This window comes from Barbus barbus (assembly GCF_936440315.1).
Source record: "Barbus barbus genome assembly, chromosome: 14".
In the NCBI taxonomy this organism is placed as follows: Eukaryota; Metazoa; Chordata; class Actinopteri; order Cypriniformes; family Cyprinidae; genus Barbus; species Barbus barbus.
Window position 1 is genome coordinate 6727028 of NC_136742.1, and position 25450 is coordinate 6752477.

Here is a 25450-nt window from a genome sequence, read left to right on the forward strand (position 1 = left end):
CAAGAGAGATCTATCTCACTTTGTCATTTTAACAGTTAAATGTATTTATTAGCAAATTATGACAAACATTGACTTCATAAAGAACAAAGAAAACAAAAAGACACAAATGAAGATTGCAGTGCTTGAAGTTATTAACAAACAGCATCAGGATTTCAAGTAAATGTGCAAAAATAGATGAAAAATAATACAAAAAGAATTAATTATAAAATCTACTTAAATGGTTTGCATGGTCTTCGGGGGATAATTATCAGGTTTCAAACAAATAAAGGGACAGTTCACCCAAAAATTAAAATTCTGTCATTTACTCGCCCTCAAGTTCTGACTTTCTTTTGTTTATGGAACATAAAAGAAGATATTTTGGGACATCGTGAGTTTTTTGTCAATACAAAGCCAATGATGATGATACTAGTTGGTTACCAACATTTTTCAAAATATATTTAGCATTCTGTAAAAGACAGTCAACAGTTATTTTATTATTGATTCTATGCTGATTATTGAGAAGAAAGCTAATACTAATACAACCGATTTTTTTAAATTGTTTTATTTTTGCTTTTAAACACAATTTCTAGATGGTTATTATACTTTATTGTACTTTTTTATATATATTTTCATATCACTTGTAATGCTAATTTATATTAATTCTAAAATGCAAAATTATTTGTTATATTACACATAATTTGATAGTGTTATTCTTGTCATTTATACATTATACTAATGCATGTTTTTTTCAGTCTTTGTTTTAAGTAAGTGACTAGATATTGCTGTGAATTTTACAGAAAAATACACTACGGCATAATTTTATTTGAGCTAACCCTCTGAATGGTCATTTAAGATATTATTAAAGCATTATGTTTCTTTGAAGCTGCTTTGGAACTCTGTCCAATGTGAAAAGAACTGTATAAATATAATTGATTAGACTTGAATGCTATTTAAATGTAGCTGGCGTTCGTAAGTCACTTTGGATAAAAACTGCTACATAAAATAAAAAAAAATTAATTATTGAAACAATACATAAAACGAGTTACTTTACCTATGAATACTGTTGACATAGCTATTCTTTGTGAATACTGGTATGACGGAAACACTGATACAAACTCTATGTGTCTATCCACTTTTGAACACATGGCCATCTACACACAACCCCTCTCTGTTAGTCTATGAGAGAAGGATTACACCTCTGTAAAAGCTCATCACAGCTGGCTTATCTTTTGTGTTGGAGAGAGAGGGAGGTTAGAAGAACAACGTCAGTGCTGTTTATCTGTGTATCAAAGCTTCTGTCACCTGCAGTTTGCTCAACGCTCACCTCTGTGAAGGGTAAACGCTATTTCTTTGGCAGCCCTTGTGTTGCTGTAATCGTAAATGGCTTTGTCTCAGCAGCGGAGCCGTGCGCGCACACTCACACACACATTTTATTCATGTCTCCCCCTGTGTCATCTTTCTGAACAAATATTGCTTTGGTGTTCTGTTTTATTTTTTAAACCTCCTTTACGTGCCTTGGGTATTATGGGCTGGCGGGAATCTCTGTACAGTTGATACCTTTTTACCTGACGCTTTCAAAGTCTCTCTCTGTGCTTGCGTTCAGATCTTCAATGCATTGCAGTCGGGGAAAACTATAAGAGGTGAAATGCGTATGAGCGAGTGCGAGATTGATGGCCTGCGCTTCTCTCGTGGTGGGTTTTGCGCACTCTGCCTCGAGCCGTGGGCTTTTTCATCATCTTCCATTAAAGAGAATTTGAAATGCGCTTCCTGGCCTCTATTTATTTAATCAAGCACTTCCTTTAAAAGACGAATCAAATAAACATGTGCTGGACCTCGTAGACGTAATTAGACCCTTTTTGGTCTCTCCTAGTCAATTCTTCCTACTTTTTTGGCTTTTCTATTAGAGAAATTGGGTTTAGAAAAAGCTCTCAAGTTGTAGAATCATGGGATCACTGTTTTTTTCCCCCTCTATTCACCATGACAGCTGGTATACTGAAGGTCACAGAGGAGTTGGGTGGCTTTTAAAGTCCGCGTGAACTGGAAGTTGCTGCCGACTTTTTAAGTGTAGTGATGCATTTCCAACATAATATAAAATAAAAATCCCACGGCATACTGAAGCACTGAAATATAGGGGGTAAAAAAGGATTTTTTTCACTAATTAAACACTGCGTCCTCAGAGTTAGTATTGTGGTTTTATCAGACACTTGCACTTAACATTATATGACAATCAATCTCAAATGGGGTTAACAAGGTTTTTACCCAGCGAATGACAGAGATCTGCGGTTTGTCTGTCATTAGAACAGCTGTATCTGAGGCAGCAAGTGCATCACATTACGCTTTCATACAGGTTATATCCAGGTTATATGCTTTCTTACAGGTTACACTTACAACATTTATTGTAGCTATATGGGCGCTTAGTTTTTCTTATTTAATACACTTGGCCAAAATCTCATGATATGAAGCGCTATATGCACAGGATATTTAAAACGTACAAATGTATATTGGCTACAACTAGACGGCAAATGTAACTCTTCTCCACTCTTAAAACACACAAAAATGTGCCCTTACAGACATAGTGTTTAAGTAAAGAAAACGCTGTTCTTATTCAAGCATAAGTTATTTATTTACCCTTGCATTACGAACAAGCGGATATCTGTCTCCTCCAGGCTGTGCGCAAGGTTTTCGAGGTTTCGCTGATAGTTTGAGGATCCAATGGCAGTATGAAATTTTACTGACAAGCTCTCATTGGTTAAATATTTGTAAAAGCCTCAAACAGACATAAGGAAGACCAATAGCACTGATTTAAAATGATAATAACTAAATTTTATAGAGATATGAAGTTTGGATAATTTTCCACGGCACACCTGACTTGCGCTAACAAAAAATAACATTTTGATTTCATGAGGACTTCAACTTTCGAATTGTAAATCTGTAAGATTAAAGGGTAAATTCACCCAGATGAAGTGACCAGGTGGCATACACTACACGACATTTCAAATGTGAACAGATTTTTTAAAAACTAGGGTTCATAAACGTGCCGACTTTGTAAATAGTTACAGAAGAAAAACCTGCCATACAGTAAACGACTGAGGATTGCACACTACGCTTTCGGCAATTAGTCCAGACTGTAAATCGGGGGAAAATCGGGGCAAAAATGTATTACAGTGTATTACAGACTTTACTGAGGTTGAATAGTGTACTTAGATTTTAATTTTATTTGTGCTGATGCTGTTAGAAAAAAAAAAAATTCTTAACTTTATTATTTAAAAAATATTATAGAATGCAATATATCATTGAGCTCATTTACATGCACATCAGTAAACCGATAACTCCCAAATATCAGCTTATTAAAATAACCAGTTTTCACCATTTACATGCACATCAGTAAACCGATAACTCCCAAATATCAGCTTATTAAAATAACCAGTTTTCACCATTTACATGCACATCAGTAAACCGATAACTCCCAAATATCAGCTTATTAAAATAACCAGTTTTCACCATTTACATGCACATCAGTAAACCGATAACTCCCAAATATCAGCTTATTAAAATAACCAGTTTTCACCATTTACATGCACATCAGTAAACCGATAACTCCCAAATATCAGCTTATTAAAATAACCAGTTTTCACCATTTACATGCACATCAGTAAACCGATAACTCCCAAATATCAGCTTATTAAAATAACCAGTTTTCACCATTTACATGCACATCAGTAAACCGATAACTCCCAAATATCAGCTTATTAAAATAACCAGTTTTCACCATTTACATGCACATCAGTAAACCGATAACTCCCAAATATCAGCTTATTAAAATAACCAGTTTTCACCATTTACATGCACATCAGTAAACCGATAACTCCCAAATATCAGCTTATTAAAATAACCAGTTTTCACCATTTACATGCACATCAGTAACCTGACAACGCAAGTGAGCTGCGTTTACATGACTTTATTAATAAATCAGGTTATTTCCCTGTAGTGACGTCAAAATATAATAATGTGCATATCTGAATCCGAGTATTCCATACATTTGTCATTTGTGATGTTAAATTAAGCTTGCAACATGTCAGCAAGAAACTTACAGCTCATATATTATCCTCTCATGCAGTTATACCTGCAGCATTGTGACTGAACCACTTCTACTGCATGAGATGAGAACACATTTTTATCATGTTCTGAGTCATGAAAAAGTCAGCTTTTGTGATACATTTCCTTCTTTCTTTACTGCGAGACGTTTGCTCGGTCTAGATGCGCTTAAATCTGCACTAATGATGCGTTCCTGTCACACATCACACATGTGCTCTTCAATAAGCCGACAGAAAGCGGGTTATTGCGTTTACATGCTGCGTGAAATCGGAGTAAGAGGCAAAAAACTACCTGTTACGACCGTTTTATGCTTAAGCCGTTTATGACCTTACGCCGATAAAAGAAAACGGGTTACCGCGTTTACATGACCACATGCGTTTTCGGTTTATTAAGCATAATCGGCTTAAGAACGTGAACGCGTTCATTGTCATGAAGTAAAATTGCTTCTATTGTGATTTTAGATATTGGTCATATATCCCACCCCTAGATTTAATAGTTTATTAATGTAGCTAATATATTTTCCTTCACTTTCACATTTAATTTTTATTATCATTATTCATATTTTTTCTCATATCTCATAGCCTGGTTGCACTGCGGCAGTGACAGGAAACACCTTTTGTTACACATATGGTGTGCCTTTTTGCAGTCATTTCACCATAGTAACAGTAACAATCATTAACCATGTGGATTTTGTAGCAAATACATTTTGCTTCCTCTGTGGTAGTCAGATTCATGTAAAATATTAGTCTGCTTCATATCACAAGTAACAGTGGGAGAGAATTTTAATGAATGCATTTTTGTTGTGAATTTAGTTTTTCAGCTGATAGCTTTCATCCCTGCTGTACATGCCCAGTATTTTTTAAGGTTAATTGTTGGCGTTATGTTCCTCACAGCATTGTACACTCTCTTATCATATAAAACACTTAGGCCTGGTTTCACAGACAGGGTTTAGGTTAAACCAGGATTAGGCAATAGTTCAATTAGGACATTTAAGTACTTTTCATAAACATGCCTTTGAAAAAAAAACTATACATATGTGTATCTTGAAACAAAACAAAGGCACTGATATATTTTAAGATCAGTTAGAGCAAGTTTCTTTAAATTGAAACAGCTCAGATTTACATATTAATCTGGGATTAGGCCTAAGACTTGTTTGTGAAACCGGGGGTTAAAGTCTTCCTGTTTATTTCCAACACAGAAATACTTTTATCTCGATGAATGGCTCCAGTGAAGGTTTTGTGTAGTAAATTAACCTACTTTACATTTAAGTATCCTTATGGAGAGTTTGTGCAAACATCCACATCACTGTAGTCAGATGTGTTCTTAACTGCTGCTTTCTCACTGCTCAGCAACTTCAGGTTTGGCGTGTTTGAAGTGCTGTCTTCTCGTGAATTGCATCCAGGAGGGCTGAATTACAGTCTTGCGCTATAGCGCCACACTGGTCAAACTACATTATTGCAGGCTCTTACATTAGGTCACATGGGATCAAACGAGTACTCGACAAAAAAAATATTTTTTGACAATTTATTGTCGACGTTGTCTGTAATTTTGTCTAATCGTTTCAGCCCTGATATATGATGGAAATACCTGATTCTTGGCCTCTATCCACCTTTTCTCCTCATTCATTTCAATCTAAGCACAATAAACTGAAACAAGGTACACTGTGTGTGTTTTCATCACACTTTTCCTTTGACCACTTCTGTGTCCTGAGCTTTTTTTAAGACCAGAGATATGCCTCTTTGAATTGCACACAGTCTAGCCAACTAATGTTTATATGAGAGTCGGAGTGGAGAATTTAGAGCGGTTAATGAGAAAAAGCTGGGAAGACAGATGAGAGCTCAGCACGGCTTTCAGAAGCTGAATATTCAGAACCATAAATAAGAGGGAGGCAGAGCATAACTGAATCTGGGTTGGGAAAAAAAGGGAAAAGGTTTGTTCTAAAACCTAGTGAGCTGTCTTCTGTGGCAGCATCCAAATTGAAATATAACCTTATAGGTGACCATTTTGGAACACGCCACATGGACATGGTCATACAAATTGTGCTTCTCACGTGAATGGGACCATCAAGATGGTTTAAGATGGGTTAAGTCTTCAAGACTCACCCTTAAAATTAATCTAAAATCATCAAACTAGAGAAGCCTGCACCAGCAAATCAGCTAATTAAAGCTGTTTTTGCAACAGGGTACAATTTAGCGTGTAGCTTAGCTAAAAACACAACATGATTATGTATAATAAACCTTTCTCTCACTTCGTCTGCCATCTTGAACACTTTTTTTTTCACTGAGCTTGACGCAGTGCATTCTTTGATTGCCTTCTTCACAAAGGATGAAGCTGTCTTACAATTTGTCCTGAAGAAAAGCATCTTCTTTTTGGAACAGATTTGGTATTGGGGGCATGACTGATGCCTTAAAATTCTGCCTACGTTGGCAGCAAGGTTTTGGGGATTCACAAAGGCTTTTGCTATATCACTGTGGTGTTTCACTGATCTCTGCTTGGTTTGATCATTTCCACTCAAAAAAAGCAGCTCACTTTCTATCTCCTCTTGCTTTACCCTCTCTCATTTTAGTCCTGCTGTCTACCCTTCATTTGTTTTTGCCTGTCCTCTTGTCACAGACTGGCTGGAAGGGGAGGATTGTGTCTTTCCCGCAATAACACAGCTGCAGTGAGACAGACACGGCCGGCTCACTCTCACCACCGTTCTGCAGCGCTCTAATTTACTGAGAGCTTGAAAGAATCGTTGTTTATCCCCGAGCCCTGCAGGCTGATCTGTATCCTGTCAATGCGGCCCTCTCCCCCACCATTCCGACGTTCCTTTCCTTCATTCCACTCTGTCTTCCCGTGCTCCTTTGATTCCACTCCCTCTCTCTGTGCTCCACAACTTGTTCTCCATAATTATAACGAGCACGTAGGGGATGGAAAATGAGGGAGGGGAGAGAGGCGCCAGGGCCATGCTGATGAGGCAGACGAGAGAGCCGTCTGATTGGCTGAGCCGTTGGCAGGGGACGTAAGGGGGGATGGGAATCTGCGATGCCATTGGCTGAAGCTGATCTTCGGGGAGGAAGTGAAGGATAGATCGAGGCCTAACTCGGCTGTGTGTGTGCGTCTCGCGCTCGTTTTCTCTCTGAAGCCTCTACAGGGATCCAGGCTGCTCTCATCAACAGCTCATCAAATCAAGCACGGCCTTGCCGTTGTCTACTGTGTCTCACTCGCTCGGCAGACGCATACATTAGTCACTGCTTGCATGAGAGACGAAACACCAAGCCCTTTTATGTTTTGTCGAAATCTTTTATCTGTCCTTTTATTCTCCTTCATTAGAGACGTGCAAAACGAGCTACAAAATCAACTAGTCGATGGGTTGTGTGAACGGCTAGTCAACCCATTCGTCTTAAATAATTCTCCCCCATTTCAACCCCAATTGTACACGTTTCTTAGCAAGATTTGTGTTTAAAACTAGTTAGGTGGAGTGCAATGAAATTGTACTAAATGCTGAATTTTCTCGACATGCCTGTGGTCAAATAAACGACGGACATTTGCTGAATATGAACGTGTATGGCTGTAGCATCCACACGCTATGGTTAAATATCAAAATTAAAATGTACGACAAAAACTAGTCAACCTCACTAATCGACTATTCGTTGATCCATCCCTGTGTTTCCGCATAAATGACGAGCTGTCCCATTACAGCTTGTCAATAAGGAAAGATAATCTGAAAGCTGTTTCGTGCCTTCAGGCGCTCTCATTGCCCATATTAACGATGCTAATTGGTTCAGTGGATCCAATTCTTTTTTTAATTTGGGTTTTAAACAGTCTTGTTTTGTTAATTGATGATAAGGGAATTGTGGTCCGCCGTAGATGGATGACTCTCTGTGAAAGAAAGCGCCACTAAAGCTAAAATGCCAGTGGAAACATGCTCAATTTGTGACCTTCTTCAGACTGTGACTGTCTGGGGAGATATAAACCCAATGGGCCATCGTTCCTTGTACGGTCGCTTGAACCCCAAACCCTAGCCGCTCTCTCAAGCCAAGACCTTGACAAGGAAGTCGTTCAGCTAGCGAGACGTTGGAGCTTTGTCTCGCTGTAGCTTTACTCTGCAGACCTCTTGACTTTTGACAGGAAATGAAAGATTAATGTCTGCTTTTAACAAAGATCGGATTTGAGAATCACAGAGGGGAAGCTCTTGAATGTTAGTGTGCACACAGAAGCCCCCTTTCGTTGTAGTATTGAGTCTCAGAGCACCCGAGCTGGAGTGCGCCATGCAGTTGAGGTGAAGTGCGCTCGCCTCCATCTCTGTTTCCTTTCATCCGTTTATTTCTGTGTTGCTCTGGGGCAGAATAAAATTTGGCCTCTCAGGAATATGCATGTGCTTCAGATGACTATGATGCAGTACTGTCGCTAAAATTCACAAAGCCCAAAATTGGTTCGAGTTGGCCCCTTCTCTCCTGAGCCCGATGAGTGGGGTCTATGATAGAGCAGTGGTTCCCAAACCTGTTTCTGAAGCGCCCCCAACAGTGTAGCCTTCCTAATCAAACACTCCTTATTCAGGTCATCAGCTCGTTAGTAGAGACTCCAAGTCCTGGAGTGAGTGTGTCAGATAAAAAGACATTGACAGTGTGCATTGTTTGGGGGTTTCAGTAACAGAGTTAGGAACCACTGCCACCTAGCTCCTTAGTGGGCCCCTCTCAACACAGAGCCTGGATGTAACCATGTATAAAAACATTTAAAACTTATACATATGATAAAAACAAAAACCTAAATAAAATAACCATGTCATGTCATAAAAATATCAAATGATCAGATATTTTTATATCATATTATCAAATTTAATGTCTTCGTGCTCTTAAAACATGAAGTGTGGAGGGTCTTCATGGTCATCTCAAAGTTATTTTATGTTATTTTTTCATGTACATTTGTTGTACCACAGGAATTTGTTGGTTGCACTACATAACTTTGATTTGGACAAAAGTTGTATATATATATATATATATATATATATATATATATATATTTGTTTGTTTGTTTGTTTGAACAAATATGCTTTACTGTTTATGAAAAAAAAAGATTATGCCAAACAACTTTTTTATTCTTTTAGAAATGTCACCCTTTTAATGAGACTTTTTTCATTAGATATCAGCATGGGAAACAACTTAAATGTACACTATGCCTCAAAAAATAAATAAATAAAATTTCTAGTCATTTTATGTATGAATTGCATATTTTTGGGAAAAAGTAATAGATCTAAAAAAATGAATATCAAGCCAGTTTGAACCCAAGTTCACATCAAATCCTTTAGTGTGTGTGTTTGCAAATTTGTACTTTACAGGAACACGTTTATCTGTCAAATCCACAACAGAGACAAGCATTGCTTTGTGTTTTGAAAAAAAGCATTGTTTCAATGATAAAAGTTAATGTTCATTCAACATATTTTCTTTAGATATCAGAGGAACCTGCTCTAACTGATGTTTTTTTTATCCAGTATTAAAGCTGAAATTATACTTTCGGTTCCACTCACGGACAGTCTGAAAGTTATCCATCATCTGTCCGATTTCAGACAGGTTTTTGTGAGAATGATTTAAATGCTCAAAAACATCAATAGGGTATACTTTGAATGGCTTGTATGCAAAACCATTTACAAAAACATGGAAAACTAGGCATACTCTGCCTATTAGAGCTAGATTACGGTCGTTATGTGTATACAAGAGAAAACACATTTTGAAGACAGATGGTGCTTCCACCTTTGATTTGGGTGAAGAATGGAACATGTGCACCCCAGGATGTAGTTCATCAGCAGTGTCTCCCATCGCTAGACTCCCAGCAATTGTTACCAGACAGCAGACGACGCCCGCAGCTGGCATGATGCCACCTCCTACTGTTGAGGGTGGGATTGATTATTATTATTATTATTTTTTTTTTTAATCTAAGAGCAAATGCAGTTATCCTAATTTTTTTTTTAAAACTCAATGCCGTTCCAACTCAGCATTACAGACACCTTGTACAATTGTTGATAACCCTTTCACACACTCTTTAGTGGTAAATTACCATGTAGATATCATGTGTGAACAGGATTTTTTTCAAAAATACAGGTAAATCAGTTCTGTCAATTTTCCATTTTGTGAAGTTATAACATTACCAGTAAACATTATGATGCTATGTCTGAACAAAGCAGAAGATTAATTTATGAGGTCAGGATGGATGGAGATGACATGATTACTCTGTACGGTTACAGTAAGTTCCGTTGCTTTGTAATTGTTTTTTTTTTTTTACCCAAACGCCGATCTGACTGTTGTGACGCATTTCGCAGCTTCTTTTCTGTTCATCAGCTCTGCAGTTCTGCCTCACTCTTGGGCAGTTCTCATATTTTTTTACGAGCAAAAATACATTCTGTGTGATCATACTCTAACGCCTGTCACTCAGTAGTCAAAAAATGTTGTCAGATTGGACAGATAGTGAAAATGTTTGCAGATATTTAAAGGATTAGTTCACTCCAGTATTAAAATTTCCTCATAATTTCCTCACCCCAATGTCATCCAAGATGTTCATGTCTTTCTTTCTTTAGTCCAAAAAAAAAAAAAAGAATTCCAGGACAAACGGGTTGAAGGTCCAAATTGCAGTTTCAATGCAGATTCAAAGGGCTCTACACATTCCCAGTTGCCGAGGAGTAAGGGTCTTATCTAGCGAAACGATTGGTCATTTTCCACAACCACAATCGCTCGTCTTGCACACTAGCTCTGCGATGCGCGTCCACAACTTCACGCATTATGTAGTCACATTGGAAAGGTAAAGTATTTTTCCTAGTGGAAGAAATCTTTTAGGTTTGAACAAAGATTTAAACATCCAGGATATTTGTGGTAAAAGAGTGAATGAATTTGTATTTTTCTTAGAAAATGACAAATTCGCTGGATAAGACCCTCATCTTCTTGCAGAAACTAACAGTAGCCGTGATGAATGATCTCCTCACGCTTTGTTTACATTGGGCGTTCACATGTACGCGCGGCTCACGCGAGGGGACGGAATCGCATTAGAGATAATGAGTTAGATGGGAAAGACTGAACATCGTGTTGGTTTCATACGGATTACTTCATCACAAAATGCTTGTTTTCGATAAGACTTGCATTTAAAAGTAGACACTTCAAGCTTTCTATAGGTATAACTCCCATGTCTGTGTGTTGAGTTTTCGCTGAGTTACAATTCATTTTAGTGACGTGTTTCAAAAAGCAGTTTGCGGAGACGGAGAAGACAAAGAGCGCATCCAGTTTGTTTTCTTTTTTTGCATCTGATTACCCCTTTAATAAGACATTTCTTACTTGAATGCTGTTTTTAAATGCTCTAGCGTGACGATAAACATGGTGGATTGCTCACTCAGGGCGGGTGTTCCTCAACCGTGGTGGGCGGGGCTTGTAAAATGTGATGTCACATTGCACACGCTTGTTCTGAGACACAGCTTATGATTTATGGGGATTAAAAAAAGGAGCGGGAGGATTTTTATCATTATAGGGTGATTGTGTACACACACTGCCAACACAAATTTGTGTCCAAACAACATGTAAAAGTGAATTTTGCATAATAGGTGGCCTTTAATGTGCAAAAGGGGTTAATCGAAATCTAAAAATGTAAAGTCTTGTCTTCATTTATTTGCCCTTATATCGATTTTAAACCTATATGGCTGATTTTCTTTTGTGGAAGACAAGAGATGATATTTAAAACAAATGATGTCTTGCCAGCCTGTTGTAATGCCCAGCCCAGTAGGACAGCTGAAACAAGTGCAATTGTAATTCCAGTTTGTGCCAGTAGTGGAACAGAAATAAAATTGGAATGAAGGAGTGCAGTGTGTTTAAAGCCCATTTCCTGTAGCACAGAGCTCAGTGTGCAGGTTGAAGCCCTGCATGTGAGAGAGCGTTCTGGGTGAGAAATGATGGCTGCGACGACTTTGACAGGCCACCTGCTGAGCGAGTCTGATCCGCCATAGACGTCTCCTATCACTGCTGTCAACTGAAACACTGACATCAGCCACAACAGAAAGCCACTGTCACACTTCAGTGTTTAATGGGCTGTGAATGGGAGCTGCACACAGTGACGTGTGTGTATATGTGATGGTAGCAATTTTACATGCTCTATCAGACAGCTCTTTGATGCTACCACTGACAAGATGAGATATGATGAGGTGACGGGAGATATGACATCCGCTCTCTCTCACAAAACTCTGTCAGTTCGGTTCCTCGTACAGACACACTGAGCATTTCTCATTATCACGCAGTGCGGATAAAGTCATCTTTTGTTGTCCATCCTTTCTTGTTGTTTCGTTTTATCTGTGTGTCTTAAAAGGGAGGCAGCTTCATTCCTTTCTTCCTCTAACACACACACAGAAGCACACACTCTTGCTGTAATGATCTGACTGTCTCTGTCTCTACTCTCCTATTGATGTCCTTCATAGTTTTACCATTATGTATTTGGGATGTGTTGCCTTGACTATTTGTCCAAAAAATGACTAGTAGATAAGTTTGACTAGTTTTTAGCAGTGGGCTTTAATTAGTGTTTCGTGCTCTGCTTTAGATGTTAGACAGTTTGCACAGTTAAACCCTCTTGGGGAAATTTGCATCTGTAAATTGTAAAGCTCCTTTCATGCAGGCAGATACAGTATCTCTTGCCGTTGCATCCTGTCTTTTGTTGTTTCTTGAGCATCCCACCATGAGTGTTGCATTTTTAGATGTTTATGAAGTAAAAAGTAGTTAAACCTTATTTATTTTTAAGAAAAAAGCATCTTGCATTCTCATCCAGTCATCCAGTTTTTTTTTATGCAACATGTCCTATATAAGCACCTACTAAGAAACATGTACAATCTGTTCAGGTGAACCCAAAAAGAGGGGATCAATTAGGCAATTGGTCTCTTTCTTTGTTGATAGAATATGTTGTATTGCACATCCCTATTATGTAATAAAGTAGATCTGGTCCAGAATGTTAATGGAGTCATGCAGTGTTCAGCCAGTGCCTTTGTTATTGTGTCATTAAACATGTCAAATGTTGGACTATACTGCAATGATTTGTTTAAAGAGGCTTTTTAAAGTAAACAGCGAATGAAGTTCAACAGTGACCACACACTTTTTCTTAGGCCTTGGTTCTGGGAGTATTTTTCTCATTAATTTTCTCCGTGACGATTTCAAAACCATCAATAAAGGGTTGAACCAGCCTCAAGATTATTCACAACATTACAACATTTCATTAGAAACAAAGGAAGGCAAGAGTGCACAAAGGGACTAAACTGTATCTACCTAGTGTACGAGAGAATTAATGTTCTTCTATACCATAAAGCATAATGATTTTCACATGATGCTTTTTTCGTTCCATACAAAATCATTTCTTCCATTGGATACTTTATACACTCACCTAAAGGATTATTAGGAACACCATACTAATACTGTGTTTGACCCCCTTTCGCCTTCAGAACTGCCTTAATTCTACGTGGCATTGATTCAACAAGGTGCTGAAAGCATTCTTTAGAAATGTTGGCCCATATTGATAGGATAGCATCTTGCAGTTGATGGAGATTTGTGGGATGCACATCCAGGGCACGAAGCTCCCGTTCCACCACATCCCAAAGATGCTCTATTGGGTTGAGATCTGGTGACTGTGGGGGCCATTTTAGTACAGTGAACTCATTGTCATGTTCAAGAAACCAATTTGAAATGATTCGAGCTTTGTGACATGGTGCATTATCCTGCTGGAAGTAGCCATCAGAGGATGGGTACATGGTGGTCATAAAGGGATGGACATGGTCAGAAACAATGCTCAGGTAGGCCGTGGCATTTAAACGATGCCCAATTGGCACTAAGGGGCCTAAAGTGTGCCAAGAAAACATCCCCCACACCATTACACCACCACCACCAGCCTGCACAGTGGTAACAAGGCATGATGGATCCATGTTCTCATTCTGTTTACGCCAAATTCTGACTCTACCATCTGAATGTCTCAACAGAAATCGAGACTCATCAGACCAGGCAACATTTTTCCAGTCTTCAACCGTCCAATTTTGGTAAGCTCGTGCAAATTGTAGCCTCTTTTTCCTATTTGTAGTGGAGATGAGTGGTACCCGGTGGGGTCTTCTGCTGTTGTAGCCCATCCGCCTCAAGGTTGTGCGTGTTGTGGCTTCACAAATGCTTTGCTGCATACCTCGGTTGTAACGAGTGGTTATTTCAGTCAAAGTTGCTCTTCTATCAGCTTGAATCAGTCGGCCCATTCTCCTCTGATCTCTAGCATCAACAAGGCATTTTCGCCCACAGGACTGCCACATACTGGATGTTTTTCCCTTTTCACACCATTCTTTGTAAACCCTATAAATGGTTGTGCGTGAAAATCCCAGTAACTGAGCAGATTGTGAAATACTCAGACCGGCCCGTCTGGCACCAACAACCATGCCACGCTCAAAATTGCTTAAATCACCTTTCTTTCCCATTCTGACATTCAGTTTGGAGTTCAGGAGATTGTCTTGACCAGGACCACACCCCTAAATGCATTGAAGCAACTGCCATGTGATTGGTTGATTAGATAATTGCATTAATGAGAAATTGAACAGGTGTTCCTAATAATCCTTTAGGTGAGTGTACTTTATATCCATAACCTCAAGTGATAAACATTCCATTGCTTAAAGATGACATATAAATAAAAAAGTTTTCTATTATCAAGTCATCTCCCATATCAGTATTGGCTGAAAGAACTGTTAATGGATACTAATTTTAGGGCAGATGGGAAGTAAAAAAAAAAAAAGTAACTATTTTAATGACCATTAATATTTTTTTTTAATTGTTGCAAATATATTGTAAAATGAACATTTCTCATTCTTTGTTTCTTTTGTTATCTTATGTTTTGTACTACTAGCTTAGCGTAAACCCTAAGAAATGTAACTTAACACGTATTTATTTACCCAATTCATGACACCACACTTCCTGTTTACATGGTTCAAATAAATGCTGTCCTTTCAAACTTATTTTCCCCGCAAGAGCGGGACATTTATGGGATCTAGCTTCCGGTGTCATTCACTTCCAGCTATAACTGTACAAAACTGCTTGTTTTGCTGCTTGATATTGCAAACGGATGTATCTCATCATGTTATTTTAATGTATTATCTTAATTATGAACACACTGGTTTGTAGTAAAAACAGTCGTACTGTTTACTGCACTTTGTTATTCTTCTCTTTATTTCCCTATAGTGGCTGATGAACCGGAAATCTCGCATATTCATAGAAAGCGGCTTACATCCACATTGAAAAATAAGGTGGATTAATCAAAGAATGCATCAGAGTTTGCACAAAATGAAGCAGCACAACTGTTTTTCAATATTAATAATAATAATAAGAATGATTTCTGAAAGATCCTGTGACACTAAAGACTGGAATAATGGCTACTGAAAATTCAGCTTTGATCAAGACATATTAAATTAATCAGATATTACCACACACATATATATATATATATATATATATATATATATATATATATATATATATATATATATATATATATATATATATGTGTGTGTGTATATATATATATATATATATATATATATATATATTTACTGTACTTTTCATCAAATAAGTGAACATGTCTTTCAAAAACGTAATAATCTTACCAACCTAAACCTTTGAATGGTAGTGTATCATCATGCAAGGTCTATCTTGAAAGGTTTAAACTTTATCAGTAAAAATCAATTTCACTATGGAGATTTTGAATGACCTTTTTATTTCCTGAACCCCGCTGTTTTGCTCTGTTGGTGTGATCACACCCACTGTGGTTAAAGTCTTTGCCATTCACGCTTAGGCATGCGTCACTTGTTTTTTCCCAAGCACAGAGTAAATACAGACTTCATCTACCAGCCTACCAGTTATGTGAAATATAGACCTTTTTACATCAGAAGTCTAGAGCTATCTGTGTCACGGTGATTTTTTAGTATGAAGACTTATTATTGTTGCCTTCTCCTGTCAGAAAGATACATATTTTTTCCTCCATCTCTCTTGCGGTTGCTTAATCCACCTCCACTCCCGGCTCCAGCACGCTACTCTCTCTGTGTCTGGGGAACGCTCTCGTCAAACCCAATATGTCAGCCTCTTTTAAGATTGTCAGGCATCACAACAGGGGAAGAGAATTCCTCCATCAGTGCATTATGTGTGTGTGTCATGTGTACTCGTATTGCCTTACGGTCCCTCTCCCTCACTGATGTGTGTCTATCTATTGTCTCTTCTTATGACTGGCTGGAGCACAAAAGCCCTTAAGTGCTTTAGCATCCTTTTTTTGGATTTCTTCTTCTGGGGTTTCAACATCATCAGAAGACAAACATTATGGATGATTTCTGTGTCTTTTTTTTTGCTATAAAAGAAATAAAATCTTCCTATGCTTAATTGAGTCTGCACTATGCCCTACCTGAAATATGTTATAAACTAATTGTACCAACCTTATCACGTGGTACAGTCCACCATATGGTCTGCTTGCAGTACGTCTAGGTTAATCTTGTGTGGTTCTATTTACACTGTTAAAATAACAGGGTTTTCTGCTATTTATACTACTCATTGCAAATTGTGGCAATTATCTGCACCTCAGTATTGTAGTACATTATATAACAGTATGCAATAGTAACGTATTGAGTGTAAATTATCATTTTAATTCAAATTATTAAATGGATTGGGACAATAAAGCCCATTTCTACGCCTACCTTAACCCTACCTGATACTATATTTTACATTTTTTTGATTGTTTACTTCATTTTTATTGAAAATAAATACCTTTCCAATGTGATATGAGATTTGAAAAGAGAGGGGAAAAAAGTTTGGCAAAAGGCAGATTCGAACTCGGGTCGATTGCGTCAAAAAGTCTATTTGTTATGTACTGTTTGACAATCACCTTTTGTAGTGTTGACTATCCCAATCACACGTTGGTGGGCGTAGTTAGTGTAAATGGCGTACTATTTGCACTTAAGGCACACTGACTCCGAAACTTTCGTCCGTCATAAAAAATTCGGATCAGGTTCGATTTTCTGCGTTTTCACATGCGTAGCATGCATTTTGATAGGAAAGGATGATGAATACAGAAAAACGCATGCGAAAATGTTGGACTCAGTGTGCAATGACCTTTAGTGTAAATTAGGGATGCACGATATTGGAATTCTGCCGATATTCGATATGCCGATATTTTTCAACTCATTTTGGCCGATATCGATGCCGATACCGATATATTTCCTTTTGTTTGGAAACAACACCAAGTCTCTCCTGTGCAGAAATTATAAGCAAAATATTATTAATTTTGGTTAGTTTTTAACAAGAACTTATTTATTAGAATTAAATAAAAAATAAAAGGTTTTTTAACAGTACATTGAAGCTTTGAAAATAAATATAAATCAACTATATCAATTGCTGCATTTTTTCCCCCAGAAAGATGCAGTGTTAACCCTAATATTTTATTTTAAGATTTAACATTTGTAGATGGTCTAAAACAAAAGAGTTGTAAAAATTCTGAAAATCTTTTAGAGCTCATGATTTGTTTAAAAAATAAAACGTTACACATTAATGAATAAATCAGTATATATAAAATTATTTAATTTACAAGTGTCATGTTTGTGATTTTTTTTTTTTCATGTAAGCTATAGCTTCTGACCATTAAATCAAAACATACTTATTTTATTACATCAATTACTGCTTTATTTAATCAGAAACACAGTCTAAATGTTATTTGTGTAGGCTATTTTACTTTTAATTTAATTAGAAGTAGGCCAACAGCGCCCCTACTATTAAAACTACTTACTGAACGGGCATTAGGACCTGGGGGAGGCTGTCACTGCTGCCCCTGCTTGTGCTATAACTGTTTACTCTATCCCACACCGAACGCGTCATTCTGTACATGCCTTCACACATTAAATGCAGCGATCCAAAACAGTCAATCTATTCATCATTCAGACAAAACTTTGCTTCAAGAATGAGCCATATTGCTGACGTGATCTAATCGCTAGCACACCCTGAGCACATGCGAGTTAACCCCTTCCCCTTATCGGCAAGACATATCGGCATAATTTTGCATGTCAGGCCGATGCCGATATTTACATTTAAAGTCATTATCGGCCGATTTCGATATCAGTCCGATAATATCGTGCATCCCTAGTGTAAATAGACACTCCGATAATATATTTTTTATAATAGCACTTCAACAAAGCCCTTAAATCCAGGTTTTGAATTCTGAGCTGTTTTAAAGAGACCAGGCTTCAGATGGCCACGCCTGGCTCCCCAATTATCCTCTCATAATTCCTCCATGTTTTAATTGGCTTGTACGGATGCTGTCATGTGAAATGATGAAGGATGAGCGTTGGGTGGGCTGCATTACTCAATCTCACCAATCAGAAGAGAGAGACGCTGCATTCATTATTTAATTTTTTCTCCTCTGCTGAGATTTGGAGGGTGAGAGATGGAAAGAGAGGAACTTTGAAGGGCCAATGAGCCTGAATAATTGCATTCATCAATTAAAGAAGCCAGAGACTTAACGAATATAACTAATTATGGACATAAATCAAGCAAGCTCCAGCCTCGACTAATTTGTACAAGGTTGAAGTGGTTTGACTTCTACCACTAGGAGCTCTGCAAGAAAAGCTTGTAGAGATGAATACAACATGTCACCAAAATTAAAACAACAGAAGTTATTTATCCTACAATTTGAGATCACCCTAAAAAATTCTGTCATCATTTACTTGTCTTTCCAAACCCAAATGACTGAGGAAAGAATGTTTTTATAGAATGTTCTTGAAGCTCTTTTCCACAAAGCTCCAAAAATATCAGTGTCATAAAATACAATACATTCCGAAGCCATTCAATATATTTTTGTGAAGGAAAGATAGAAGTTCAAGTCTTTATTCACAAAAAAGCCACATTTTTCAAATCTCATTGACGTCTACTAATAATCAAATATCACATCAGTGATGTGAGTGTATTCTACAGTGGTTTATAACCAATCATGATGTGTCATATAGAAAAATTAGCATATTTACAATACTCCTGTTGAGAGTGGTGAAAAAGACAACCACAATTTTGGTCCATATTGCTTGAGATGAAACATTTTTCATGGCCGATTAAATTTTTTTTTTCTTTAATCAAACGTGTTTGTTGTTTAATGGCTCTATAACAGGCAAATTAGCCTTAAATATCTGTTGCTATTTGAAATTAGAAGCAACCACTGCATTTTAATCACAATCCAAAAAAAAGGCTACATCTGTAACTGTACATATAGCATAAGCTGTATGTTTTTTTATTTGTTTTTTGATTTGAATGAGATTGTATAACTTCAATATTTAAAGCAAAAACACAATGGTCTGACTTTAGCTTTGCTAAATTATACTACATAAAACACCAGCATGAAACAGAAACAGCAGACAGGTTGAATGAGGACACAAATTCTCTCTCTGACAATAAAGCAGCGCTGCGCTTATAAACACTACTTTAATTGGCTTTACATGGAGATAAGAGGAAAAGAAGATTTATGTTTAGCCTTTTTATTTTGATAGAACAGTAAGGTGACAGAAAGCAAACTGGGAGAGCGTGAGGGGGACGAAATTGGAAAAGTCCCCAAGCTGGGACACAAACTCAGGATGCCTGAAGAACAACGGCGCATGCTGCCCACAAGGCTATTATTACCGACAGATAAGAGGAACAGAAAATGCCGTTGAAACTTTTCTGAATTCCCTTCAGTGATCCATATAACCATAAAATATTTTATATCAAATATTTCGAGCAACAGTGAGCTGCTCTGTTTGCTTACAGTATTTGCAGTCTTCAGCATCTCTGGCCTCTGTTAATGTCCTGTTTACAGACTTTGTAATATTTCCACATAAATTACATTTTGGGAAATGATTGCCGTTTGTGTGCAATTCCAGAATAGAGATTGGCCAAACTAAAACAAAAAAACAGCCAGCTGCCGATCGTGGGTTTGGAGTAAAAACTGTCCGGTTCTGATTTATAGCCGGTTGACCGGTGCATCTTTTCTTGAAGAGTTAATTCACCCAAAAAGAAAAATTAGCCCATGTTTTACCCTCAATGCATCCTAGGTGTATATGACTTTCTATAAGCTTAAACATCTCCTTTTTGATGGTGACATTTTAGGTGAACTATCTTTTTAAAAGTACTTCTTATGAAATGTGAATTGTGACCATCCCCCTTTTTGAGTCATCTGGAAAAAGAATCCACAATAACATTAACAAGCTGTCTAGTGTAACTGGAAAAGCTGAGACTTTCCAGCGGAGAAAGTTACCGCCGAAGTAGTTGACCCAGTGCAGTCTTCACGACACTCCGTCATCGAGGCCGATATGTGCTATTGCACAAAGCTGAGCATATGTTCCTCTTCATCCTCAACTAGGTCATCACCATTAAGCCTGCAACGTGAACGTTAGTCTCTTCTGAAGACCGCCTGAGTTTCCATCACAATCATACATTGCTGCTCAATGCTGGAACCACTGGCTCATGTGTCGTGGAATTTAAGGCTTCATTGGAAAGTTTTGATCTATAAACTTCCAGCACAATTGGCCTGATGTAATACACGGCAAAGGAAATCGGTTTTATTTTTCCCATATTTGTCATAGTGTTTATTATTAGTTACAGAAAATTGGTAGTACTTCTGAAGGCCTGTCTTCCAGTATCATCAGTGTTGCTTTTGAGACCATGGGGAATAACAATGAGCAATCACTAAACAACCACTCTACTAAAGTTCCTTTGCTGCACTTCAGGCCAGGAGTTGTTATCACCTCAGCAATTGGAAACTAATTTCAGTTGCAAGGTTGATTATGATTATTTGCAGACATGAACTCAGAGCCTGTTGGCTGAATGCAGGATCACTTGTGGGGTAAAAAGGTCCCAGGCCCCCTAAGTGGTTTATTTATAGGGTTTAGATTGGCACTGGTTGTAATTTTGGCAGTATACACTTATAATTAATGCACTATGTTCAGACTGACCTGCAGTTTTTTAAGTAGAGTCTTTCCTGGTTTGCTGCTTCAGAACTGCTTTTGTCTGTTCATTTGCATTCTTCCAAATAAGATGTGACATCAAGTCCATTAATAAAATGTGACTATGGACCACAAAACCAGTCATAAGGTCAATTTAATGAAAATGATATTTATTCATCATCTGAAAGCTAAATAATTAAGCTTTCCATTTATGTATGGTTTGTTAGGATAGGACAATATTTGGTCGAGAGACAACTATTTGAAAATCTGGAATCTGAGGGAGCAAAAAAAGCAAAATATAGAGAAAATCACCTTTAAAGTTGTCCAAATGAAGCTCTTAGCAATGCATCTTACAAATCAAAAATTAAGTTTTGAAATATTTACGCTTGGAAATTGGCAAAATATCTTCATGGAACAAGATCTTTACTTAATATAGTAATGATTTTGGCATAAAAGAAAAATTTATTATTTTGACCCATACAATGTATTTTTGGCTATTGCTACAAATATACCCCAGCGACTTATGATTGATTTTGTGGTCCAGGGTCACAAATATGCTTTACATTACTTACTTCCAAAATATGTTCTTATGTATAGCCTGCTGTGCTGCTTGGCTCTTTTGGAGTCTTGAAAAATATGATAATGGCTCATTCTTCAACTCAAGTTTCTTGTGTTTGTGTACTTCAGGATCTATCTGGCTCTATAGACGACCTCCCCACCGGAACAGAGGCGGGTCTCAGTTCGGCCGTCAGTGCTTCGGGTTCCACCAGTAGCCAGGGAGAACAGAGTAACCCTGCCCAGTCACCTTTCTCGCCCCACGCCTCGCCCCGGGTCCCCAGCATGCGCAGCGGGCCCTCGCCCTCACCGGTGGGATCACCTGTGGGTTCCAGCCAATCACGATCTGGGCCCATATCACCTGCCAGTGGGCCAGGTAAAAGATTCTGTGTGAGATATAATTTTTTGATTTATTTTTTCAATGAGAAATTTAATATTTATGTGCTGTTTCAAGTTTTGTTTTTAGTTTGCTTAATTTATTTTAATCATTTGAAATACTATTTATGTAATAATGTTGAACTGTATAAGATTATTCTGTAGTAGAGATGGGAATTTTCAAGAATATTTATAATAAATAGAATGTCAAATTGATTAATCTTCAATCAATAATTTAATCAATTAAATATTAATGCTAATTCAATTAATAAAAGTATAAATATTTTAAATAAAATAATGAATTTTATTTAAAATATTTATTATTTTATTAATTAATTAAATTAATAATAAATATTTTAAATAAAATTCATTATTTTTAATAGTCTTAATATATATATATATATATCTATTTGTATGACCAAATCGTTTTACATTACATTCATTAATCAACATAAATAATATATATTATATAAGAAAATAAATAATTTTCATATTTTCATTATTATTTTCTGCCTATCAGTCATTGTACATGTTTGGGTTTTCTAACATTTCATCAGTGAAGTCTGCTGAAATTTAGCTGCTAAAAACATTTTAAATACAGACTGAAATTCTCTCTAACTTGGCACATATTCTTGATTTTCTGTTGTGAATATTTTGGGAAAAAACTTTATTCTTATGCTAACTTTGACGTACCCATTAGCTACAGCCGTCACATGCATGTCATTTAATCCTGCCACAGTGGAGCAGTCGGAGGCCGAGGTGTTTGAGCTCCAGACGGCAGTGGGTCAGCAGCAGGATTCAAGCTGACTTTAAAACAAGTCACTCCATCATTAAAATAGTTTTGAAAGTCTGTTAGCAGTTTGGAGTCACTTTGACACAATTACTGTCCTGCTGTGTGCTGCATTGTTAGCCGGGCAGCAGAGGGCTTTGTGCAGCTGAAACTGCTGTTTTTCCTTTCCCTTCTGAATGTCACTAACAAGGTCCACAGGAGACCGTTTACCCTGCTGCACACAAAACGGCCTCATCCCTACTGGGAGCACCGACGGCCATTAGCCGCATACAGGGCTGGCCCTGACATGTGATCCGTGTGCCATTACTGCAGATTGAATATCTCCGCTTTTACAAATATACACATTCTGTACATACAAGCACACAACTTGGCCCCTGGGAGAGAAACAATGAGCCTTAAACACCTCCCATGGGACGTGTGGTTAGATATTCTGCCCTCTAGGCTAATTTGTCTGATATTTATCGTGAAATGTAGCTCTTGTATGAGACCATTAACTGCGTTTGTGGTTTTGTGCATGTGCACAGCAAAAATATTTTTTTATAATCAGTATTTTTGTCTCGCTTCCCAGTAAAATATCTAAACGGAAGATGATAAGATTATTTTCCAGAGTTTTTAGACATACAGTAAATGTAACAAAATTACAATATCATTTAAATTGTAATTTATATAATTAAATAATTAATTAATAAAATAATAATTATTTGTTTATAAATATAAATAATATATAAAATAAATAATATTTAATTAAATAAAAATAAAAAAACATTAAAAACAGAATCTGAAAACAACTCTTAGTATCCTCAGAATTTTACTTTATTTTACTGGTAAACAAAAATACTGATTAAGAAAATAATGTTTGTACTAGGGCTGGGCGATATGAGCAAAAAATCATATCTCGGTATTTTTTGGCTGATTTGTATACGGTATATATATATATATCTGGGTATTTTCTACGCTTTTGTATTTGGATTAAACTAAATCAATTCTAACATTGTAACATTGCAATCTAAAAAGAAAAATAATGCTTTTAAAGCAGAAGTTAAATTTACTAAACTGAAAATAATAACGCTCAGACGAATTGAGTAAAAAGGCTATTTTGATAACGCAATTACAGTCACTTTACAGTTAGTGCTATCATACAAATACACTTAACTTGTAAGCTTAAAATTCTACATATGTCACATTTATTGTCCAACTACAAATATTTCAGCAAAATCTATATTTTAGTCAGAATTATTGTGCTCCTATTTCATTGAGCTCCGTCTGTTTGGCGCGTATGGGTTTTTAAAGCCCTCAATATAAAGCTTGTCACATGTTTAGAACAAGTCTGTGTTCTCTGCTAGATATTTTTTCCCAGATGTGCTCATTTCAAACATAGGCTTCTGTATCGATATGGTATTGCCTCATATCGTACAAACTCGATATACCGCCCAGCCCTAGTTTGTACAGTGAAAGACTGTGGGTTTGTGCACACATGTACATGTTTTTCCCACACACAGGTACACAGATGGCCCCTCAGACCCCTGGGAACGTTCCAGACGTGGGCTCCCATTCCACTCACAGTCAGTCGCCCATGTCTCAGGAGAGAGGTGAGTTGATTTCCTGCTGTAACATTACGGCTCACACTGCCTCTATTTACAGCTATCAGGAAGAGGAAGAGGTTTGTCCAATAAAATGGACGTCAGCTCTTTCCAGCAATTCCGGAGTCACTTCAGATGAATGAACACGATTATATGATGTGTATTAACACATGTTATGGATTCCACTAACAGTGTGATGCTGCAGAGCCATTTTCCATGAGCAAACCAAAACTATTAAAGCATTTTGTAAATGTCAGCTATTTACCCTTTGCAAGTGTGATCACAATTAGGTTTACATACTCCAGAAGGTAACATAGCCTTACGTTTTTTACATTCTGAATACACATTTTTAGTCTTGCTGTGCACAATGTATGCACCTTGTTGCATAGAAAATCGTTGTAACCTTCCATCACAATGTAAATGTGCATTAAATATTAACCATCAGATTACAACAGTCATAACAAATAAAGATTTGGTCCTTCCGCCTCCATGTCCAGCTCCAAAAAGTTGGTGGTGGCAGTGCTACAGGTGGGCAGTGGTCCTCCACAATCCATTTCAAAATGACATTTAGGTCTGGCTTCAGTTTTGTAAAGAATGCCCACTTCTGACAGTCGAGTCAGTTCTCTTTCAACATCTTTACTTGCTCATTATTCTGTTTCACTAGGAAATATAACACATTACAGAAATAAAATGGGTTGTGAATAGCCCTTTTTGTTATGTAGCCAGTGTGATTACTTGTAAGGAAAATTGCAAAAGATATTTCTTGGTTGTGTCAATAAAATGAAATATTGTCTGACTTTTAATGATCAAACATCTGAGTATATAAGTAAAAAGACTTTAGCATGAATAAAACTACAGTATGTTGCCTGTAGTACAAGAAGGGCTAGAGTGCAGCTTTCATTCCAAAACAACATCACAGTTTTTCCTTTTCTGACATAAATAATTACATAAATACAACTCAGCTGAGAAATTTCATTGGTCAAGCAAGTTTTATTAAACATTAAAAATGACTAATTATGCCTTTTTTTTTTTTAAACTGACAGATGAGTTAACCAGTTATTGAGTCAACAACACAAGGTTACAAATAATATATACATATATATATATATTAAAACAAAA

At 37.1% G+C, this 25450-nt stretch overlaps 1 protein-coding gene across 4 annotated transcripts in view; it reads left to right on the plus strand.

Moving 5' to 3' along the window:
- The window catches only part of LOC306880251 (AT-rich interactive domain-containing protein 1B-like), a gene marked incomplete at its 5' end in the record, with an annotated part of 104711 nt that overhangs the window by 40785 nt on the left and 38476 nt on the right, over positions 1-25450 (plus strand). For all 4 annotated transcript variants that reach the window (XM_079433660.1, XM_079433661.1, XM_079433662.1 and 1 more), the window contains 2 exons: positions 21719-21962; positions 24251-24340. In XM_079433660.1, the coding sequence (XP_079289786.1) occupies positions 21719-21962; positions 24251-24340 (334 nt within the window). The remainder of the gene's footprint in view (positions 1-21718; positions 21963-24250; positions 24341-25450) is intronic.